Source organism: Peromyscus leucopus, chromosome 11 (genome assembly GCF_004664715.2).
Source record: "Peromyscus leucopus breed LL Stock chromosome 11, UCI_PerLeu_2.1, whole genome shotgun sequence".
In the NCBI taxonomy this organism is placed as follows: domain Eukaryota; kingdom Metazoa; phylum Chordata; class Mammalia; order Rodentia; family Cricetidae; genus Peromyscus; species Peromyscus leucopus.
The window spans coordinates 20,496,234-20,505,033 of NC_051072.1; the positions used below are offsets into that span (position 1 = coordinate 20,496,234).

At 44.6% G+C, this 8,800-nt stretch overlaps 1 protein-coding gene across 4 annotated transcripts in view; it reads left to right on the forward strand.

Annotated features, from left to right (window-relative positions):
* Positions 1–3,823, forward strand: part of Pdzd2 (PDZ domain containing 2) — a 381,914-nt gene extending 378,091 nt beyond the window's left edge. For all 4 annotated transcript variants that reach the window (XM_028884407.2, XM_028884405.2, XM_037209380.1 and 1 more), the window contains one exon: positions 1,164–3,823. In XM_028884407.2, coding sequence (XP_028740240.1) covers positions 1,164–1,327 — 164 coding nt within the window. In that variant the 3' untranslated portion in view covers positions 1,328–3,823. The remainder of the gene's footprint in view (positions 1–1,163) is intronic.
* The last annotated feature ends 4,977 nt before the right edge of the window (positions 3,824–8,800 follow it).

The window sequence follows — 8,800 nt, forward strand, 5'->3', positions numbered from 1 at the left end:
ACCATCTGCCAGCTCTAAAGACCTAAAGGAGCTTTCAGAAATGTACATCTGCTCAGTCTTTTGAGATCTGAGGTATCTGAGGAAGTCCATCGTTCCTCTTCCTTCAGAAGTTTTCTCTCTGAACACTGCCATTTCTTCCGCAGAATGATTTAGGTCTGTCCATAGCGGGAGGAAATGGAGTTTAAGCTCGTCTCTTGGAAGCCCGTGAATGGGCTCGAACCTCCACACAGCAGTAACACAGGCGTGTGGGCTGCTCTGCGTGGAGGCGAGCCATGGGTTAAGCTACCCCACAGTCCCCATGACCCGATGAACGGGTGACCAACAACCAGTGCCCAGAGCCAGACAGCTCCGGGGCTCCTGGTTAATCCCGAGCTTGTTGGATGTTGGCGCTTTATTTAGTGCCTGGTTTCCTTTGACCAACTCTGCGTTAACTGGTTTGTTTGTTTTTAGTTTAGTGATTTTACTGTTTGAGGACATAAGACTTTATGCCAGTATCCCAGAGGCTGGGAATGATTCATATTTGAGTGGGAGGACACACTTAGTCTTATAGTAAATGCTACTCTCTATCCAAATCAGGCAGAAGTTAGCATCCTTATCCTGTGCCTCAAGATGCTCGTGATCAAGAAATACTTTCTTAATTAAAGGGTAGACACCCCTAGGGAAGAACAAAGGCAAGTCTTTTGGATTTAAGGATTTGTGCAGCATCCTAAGTCCCTCAGGATCACACCAATTTGTGACCTTCTTGGCCAGTTCGTAAATCTGTTCCTTCACGTAGTTAGACATCAACGTCAGCCGGGTGGGGATGCACTGGAGTAGAGCAGAACCCTCTGAGACAGGCCCTTCCCTGGAACCTGCATGTGACCCATGATGGCGGTTGTCTGGTAGCAAAAAAAGGTGATTTGTGGTTTTTTAGTCTGGATGCTCCATTTGAATAAATACATTATCTTCCCTTTATGAGTTGTGGGCTTGTTTATATGGGGAGGGACGTGCTCTACAGTTCCTTTGTATTGTTTAACTTATAGTGAGACTCTCTCTCAAAAAAAAAAAAAAAATGAAGCTTCCTCTCCTAAGACTATAGGAACATCGTATTTACCACTTAAATCTTCAGTTACCTTTTTTAAGGATGCAGGCGCTACAAGTTTCTTCGGCATTTGTTCTGACAGGTGGCGCAGCGGAACAAGCTGGGACAATAGAAGCTGGCGATGAAATCCTCGCTATCAATGGGAAACCTTTGGTTGGGCTGGTGCACTTTGATGCCTGGAATATTATGAAGTCCGTTCCCGAAGGGCCTGTGCAGCTAGTGATTAGAAAGCACAGGAATTCGTGAGTTTTAGCAACGATCTCCTCCCCCAGATTTACTTCTTTTAACCAATCAGAATGACTTCTTTTAATGATGGGTTCTTGACTCAACCAACAGCTTCTACAGATGTCCCCGATTGTACTTGACATGAAGCCTGGACTCCGGAAACCTCCTTCCGGGACCGCCAAGGCTGGGGAGTGTCATTTCGTTCAGTGCCTGCCCCGCCCCCGCCCCGCCCCGCCCCGCCCCCTTACATTTGCCGTGATATCAAGAGCTCTGCTCTTCTTCTGGACCACCTGGCTACACCTTTGCATCCCTCCCCTCTTACCACTCCCCAGCATCAGTCCTGGTGAGTAGGGACCAGAAGGGTAACACAAATGCCCCAGCTAAAATGATGTATGAATGTAGATTTATATAATTTTGTAAGTCAATGACACAGTGCTTTTAGGTATGTACCTACAGTGGAAGGCAGAGTTATGGGTCTGTGTATGTTACCCTGAAAAAAAAAAGAGAGAGACTTAAAGAAAATGAATTTATGACCTAGTTGTTAGGCAGAGCTCAGGAATTACGCAACAGTGAAAAAGATGACAATGTTAAAAAGTGCTATTTTTTAATGAACGTAATGTATGATGTGGACTAGGAAGTTCCGATCATTTTGTGTTTCTGAGAGTGTAGGTCATAAGGCTGCTACAGAGCGACAGTTCTGATGAATTGCAATAAATAGTTGTGAGCCTCCCTGCGCGGGAGGAGGAAGGTCTAGCCTGAAAGCACCTTGCATCTGGTTCTCAAACTTGAGTGTATGTTTGAATACAAGACTGGTCAACCCAAGAGCAGACAAAACCGTCAGCATGTTTCTGTTCCCACACACATGCACCACCACCTCAAAGGCAATTTTGAGAGATAAACCCTTCAGTTGCAAGCGTAGGCATTCTGTGGTCCAAACTGAGGAGGAGCTTCCAAGAGTCCTCTTGGGGAGATTTCCTTGATGGTTTTTCTCCTTTCCCCCCACCAGACCTGAAGAAGCATGGAGTTTGTAGTCCAGCTTTCTTCCCTGACAGAGCTCTGCAGCGGCTCAACTTTTTGCTATTTTGGTTTTTACCATTTTGCAAATTCTTCCTCTTGCCAAAACCAGGGCCCCACAGACCATTCTGACTCACGTTGCTTATGAAAGCTGTCTGGCTGCTTGGAGCCTCTCTCTCCGGAGTCCTCCTTCCTCACAAAGCTGGCTTTTTCCCTTTGCACTGGCCCTTACTTTCTTAAATCCCAAAGCCTCACCAGCTTCACTTACCACGCAAGGAGGAAAATGGAAAAACAGGGTGAGTCCCTCTCAAGGAAAAGGACTATCCAGTGTTTACCACCCAATCCTCAGGTGGTGCCACCCAGTGTTGGGTCTTGAGGGTTTGGATGGAAACTGCATTTGTCAATCCCACATGCATGATGCTACGATTCTGTTTCTTGAACCCCCAGCCGGGGCTAGGGAGGCATCACCGAGGTGCTTGCTGTTGCCTCTGTACATTTTTCCTGAGCCCATCTTTGCTGGCCTTCTGTAGAGTAAACCCAAAGAGGGTCCTCAGATGGGCACAGAACAAACTGGCTCCTTTTCAGCAGGTTACACAAAGAAAACTACAGTCCGGGAGTCAGCTAGAAAAGCCTGATTTAGCATCTACTTTTCATTACAGTTACAGTAGGAGTCTATAAGTGCAAGGTGCATGCTACGTTGTTGTTCGTCTCTGGGGTCAGTTTCTGCCTTCTTACTCAATGATCATTTGAAGTCAGCACGAAAACTTTTTTTTTTGTTTTTGGTTTGGCCTCCACTCCTTTACAGTCATGTCTGTTAGTAAGAAAAATCCAGTCCTTTCTGACCAGATAGGACTTTCTGGGCCAATGGGGTGGTCTCTTTCTGAGTGTTCCCAAAGCTCCTAGCTAAAGAATACAAGGACGACCTCTGGCTTACCACACTACATTGGGTCACCAGGCATTGGGACTAGACCTTTCCAGAAAGTCTTCCTGGCTAACAGTGGGAATGTAAGGGATGAAGCAAACGCTAGCTTACCGTCGACCCTGAGGTAGAAAGCTATTTATTTGTCTTCAGTGTTCAAGGCATGATCAGTACTGCTAATTAGTCTAATGAAGCCCCACACTTCCTGCAGTGAACACTAATGGTGTTGTTGGAACCCTTTTTTCTTTCAAGTGGTCAGTCATTCACAGTAAGCAATGAGGGTAAAACGTGTCCTGACATAAACCGTAGTTGTGAGAAAACGGCTCAAGTAGGTTGGGTTTCATTTCCACCCTCCCACACATATTGCATTGTATGGTCGACTTAATCGGCACCACACCTGTTGTACATTATACAGTATTCTTTATTTATGTAAAATAAAATGCCTTATATATTGAAGAGTAAGTGCAATAATATGAAATGGCCTGTACATTTAAAAAATGTTGTCGCCAAGTTATGTAAATCCACATCTCTGTAAACAATTTTTTTAAGTAATTTTCAAAAAATAAACACTGCTTACTACTTGACTTTGCCTCATGATTGTGCAATGAGCAATACCAGGTTTCTTTTTAAATGTGCTATTACCTTCTTATCAGCTACACTGGGAAGAGGAGCAGAGGCAAGAGCCCTTGGCTAGCTGCACTCTTCCATGGCTACACACAGGATCTGGACAGCCTCAGTGCAGCGCACCTCTAACATCTGTTGACATCTGGATCTGGCTGGCTCAAATTCCTGGTCACTTCTTCCCACTACATATTGCCTTTAACAACCCTAGTAACTGCCTCTTTCTCCCCTTCAAGGCCGATCCATTCACACTTCCTCTCGACAGACACAGATATACTAACACTAGGACCCCCCAGGCTCAGGACCCTGCTGCATTGGCCTGTCTTGCCGGACATCCCAGAGCCTTCCAAATGGCCAGAATCTTGGCACCTCCGCCCGTTACTGCAGACAAATCCCAAACCCACAATGAAAGACACCACCATAAATTCCTGATCTCCAATGTCCACTAGACTCTTTGCTACTCAGCAATTCTTTGCCAGTTTTTCCTCTCATTGTTCAGGAAAGGTGTTTTTTTTTTTTTCCTAAAAGGAAATCCTATCTTCCCCCTCACACTTTCACAGGGTGAAATAAAAACCATCTTTATTGAGGGTCTGCAGCTTTACAAAACAAGTCCTACACAGGACTCGAGAATATACATTCTCAAAGTAAGGTTCTGGTTGCCTTAGCAGAGAGAGTGCTTAACAGTGTAACTCCCTCAGAAGGCTCTGAAGCCCGCTGAAATAAACGAGAAGAACTCTGGTTGTGATATAATATGGAAATAAACACCAGCCCATCTTATGAATTTGCAAAGTTCTATCAACATATATAGTAAGAGCTGAGACCAAACTAAAGAACAATGATGCAGGTCATTTTTCTCTCTAAATAAAAAAAGACACTGGTGGCAGAAGAAAGGGAGGGTTCTGAAAAAACGCCACCAACACTCTTCACTTGGAGAAAGATCTAGACTAGAAACAGGTTGTGCTCAATTGGAATCCTCGTCATGCCTCAGGACAGTGGGGGAGGGGAAGCTATGGGGGGGTGTAACTTTCCTTTTTCCCAAGCATCAAGTGGTTGGTCAGAGCAGTTAGTTACAGCCAAGGAATGAGCTCGTCTGAGGGACGCCACCAGGTAAGATCCCGAAATAGAAGGTCCAGCCTATCACCTCGCCCAGAAAGGCTACAGCCACCCGCCATCAATCCGCATGTGCTGTTCCTGATCCTGCCTCCCCAGACCAGGTGATGAGCACTGCTGATTCAATCAGCTGGTGTGCAGATCCTCCTCTCTTGGCCAAAGGGATGAATTCAACAACGCTAAACAAACCACACAGAATCTACTGCTGACAAGTCTCGGGCACATGGCAGGCTTAGAACTCTGATTTCACTAAATTAAACTAGGCCATATGAACATATGAGTGGTATGGAAAAAATTAAGCAAAACAGATAAACACAACTGATAAACATTTGACTCACAGTTTCAGACATCTTGTCCCACGTCACTTGGCTCTGTCACCTTCGGACTGTGGCAGCACATACAGCATGGACAAGGATGACTGTCTACCACATAGTAGCTAGGAAGCAAAAGGTAAGAGAGAGGACAGGCCCCCAAATTCCCTTCAGGAGTATGCCACCCTCCTGAAGGTCCCAGCGCCTCTCAACAGGGCCACACTGGCAGCCAAGCCTTCAGAACATGGGCCTCAGATTCAAACCAACTGGGTGTGGTGACAGGCAGCGGAGGCAAAGGGATCAGGAGTTTAAGGTCATTCTGGAGTATGTGCAGTGTGTGGGGCAGCCTGAGGTACACAAGATCCTGTCTCAAAAAGACCAAAAAAAGTAAGAGTTCAGGTAAAAGCAGACCCAGAGAGCTTAGAACCACTCTACCAAAAGAGAAAAGAGCCAGAGAAAAGGCACCTGATTTACATCTCTATTCCACAAGAAGAATTCATGTGGAAATAAGAATATAATGTACATCAAATCCTGTACAAAATCCTAAGAAGCAGGAGGAGCAAATACAATCCTTGCAGAGAACAGGACCACACACGAGCGATGTGCCAGGAAAAGGTCTGTGACTCCAAACCTCAAAATGCACACAAATACACTGAGAAAAATGACCAAAAAAAATTTTTTTTAAGTATGACTGAATAACCATATGAAAATAAAAAAGTTCTAAAGTCCAATGTTTACTTGGGAGGCAGCCAGACATGATGACAGCCTGTAACCCCAGCACTCAGGAGACAAAAGAGGATCACTCCAAGTCCAAGGCCAGCCCAGGCTACATGGTGGCATCCTATGTCAGAAACTGGGAAGGCCAGGCGGTGGTGGTGCACGCCTTTAATCCCAGCATTCAGGAGGCAGGCAGATCTCTTGAATTCAAAGCCAGCCACCTACAGAGTAGAGTTCCAGGACAGCCAGGGCTACACAGAGAAATACAAAAAAAAAAAAAAAAAAAGAGAAAAACTGGGGAGCTGGGGCAGTCCAAATTGCTTGCACTTATGTGGGTTCAGAAGCCAAGGATGGTCCTATACTTGTAACCACAGCTCTGAAGAGGTGGAAATAGGAAGGTCCCAGGGCTCACTGGCTCGCCAGTCCCAACCTAAGAAAGAAGTGAGCTTCAGACCAAGGAGACCAAAGGCAATAGATGTTCCTGAGGATTACAAACATACGCACATTAAAAAAAATAGCAAACCTCTACAGCTCAGAAAAAAACGTCAGGAGAGTCATTCAGAAGCACCCATTCCCAATGAATAAACAAAAGGAAACAATGCAAAAGGGGGAATGTCTAAAAACCAACACAAAATAGACAGTGAAGAACCCAAGGGAAAGTCACAGGCACAGCTTACACCAGCCAAACTGGCAAGCTCTGTGTTCAAGTGGAAGACCTTGCCTCAACAAAGATGGTGGAGAACGACTGGAAGACACCCTCCGTCAACCTGTCCTTCACACACACGTGCACCTGCACACATAAATGCACATACCTACATGCAAAAAAAACCAGAAACCAAAAAACAAACAACAACAACAAAAAACAGGAGATGCAAGGTAGGGCTGCAGATACTAAACAACCTGCCTGAAATAGAGGAAAAAAAGAAGGCTGAGACAGCACTTAGAAGAATTTATCATGTATAGCCAGAACCAAACATTCTGTGGTTGTCACTGGGAGAAATGGCCAGAAGGCCCCCAGACAAGAATGTATTTACAAGGGACAGAATATCACTAATTGCCAGGGTTTGACAAGAATGCTTTATGCCAGAATGTTCATAAGTTACTCAAAATAGTAATAATAATAATAATAATTAATAATTACTTTAGAATTTTAACCAAAGTGACTTCCAAGTAAAAGGCCACAAGCCACCCTCGGCACAGAAAAGCTTGGGACTGCATTCTCCCAACCCCTCTGCAGGAGGCCCTAGAAGAGATGAGCAAGAGAAGGTGAGCAGTTAGGGTGTGCAGTTGAAGAGAGAACAGTCAGGGCTGCTCTTCCAAGGCCGATGAGCATCACAGAAGTGAGGGGGGAGTGCAGCTGTGCGGTACAGCTTGGCCTACAGCCCTCGACTAGCATATACAAGGTCCCAGGTTCAATCCCCAAGACTGCCAGTAAACAATCTCTGCTCTAAGAATGTCACGAGTGTCAAGAGAACCAGCAAATGAACATATAATGCTTTCATTTGAACACCACTGATCTTGACAATCAGATTCTAAGAAAAGTCCTACAACTCTACACGTGAATCTCAATTACCAATAGGAAGTCAGGAAGTACTTTTAAAATTGTTGGTCAATGTAGTAAAATACACATAAAATGTACCAATCCCATCACTAGGAGAGTACAGTTCAGTAACATTAAGTGTTACGTAAGTGCATGGCCACCACCATTATCTCCGGAACCTCATCATGCCAAACTCAAAAAGTTAGTTGTATTTTTATACATAAAAACACATACGCATTTTTTCCCTCTAAAAGCAGTAATCACAGTTAAGTACGAAAGAGTGCAGAGTGTGGCCTTGAAGTACTATTTCATGGAAAAAGAATCCATGGCTTGTTGGAGACACTGATGATTCCATATATGGGGTAAGAATGTACAAAGTAAACCTAGACTCTGTTGCCACACCAAGAGGTCATCAAAAGACAACTGGAACTAAACAGTAAAAACTCAAGATCCAGGCTGGAGAGATGGCGCTGTGGGTGGCAGCCTGCTGACCTGAGTTTGATCCCAAGACCCCCAAGGTGTAAGAAGAAAAGCAACCCCTGAAAGCTGTACTCTGATCTCCACACACAGTGGGGTGCAGACACCTAGGTGTTCTCTCCCTCTCCCTCCCCTTTCTCACTCAAATAGAAACAGAACTGTATTTTGATTTTTTTTTTTTAAGCCAGGGTCTCACTATGTAACTCTGGCTGTTCTAGAACTCACTATGTAGAATGGCCTCATTCCTCCTGAGTGCTGGAATAGAAAGCATGCACAATCATACCCAGACAGAAAATGTTTTTTAAAAAATCTTTGAAGAGAACTTACCTGTCCAAAGATAGGAAACTTGAGTATTAATGAGGATAATTGTAATACAACACATGTCTGTTGTACCATACTGTGAAAAATAACCAGGCACTGAAAAATAGTTGTGATTTCACTTATATGTGGCTTCAAAAAACTAATTTACTAGAACAGAACATAGCAAAGCAGTTAGAAGACTGGGATAAGAATAGACATGATTAATAAAAGGATGTAAAGTTCCAGGAGTGGGTTTAGTGCACTGTGATCAGCGTTCACAGTTCTAGAGCTGCAGAGGTAGCACAGGGGGAGAGCACGTGTTTAGCATGCACAAGGACCTGGGTTCAATCCCCAGTACCAGAAAAAAGGTATTGCAAAGCCACTGAATCATTCACCGTTCTCACCCCAATAAGCTGCTGAAGGTGCTTAGGTTCATTTACTCTCTACAATGTATACACAGATCGAAACAACATTACACCCCACAA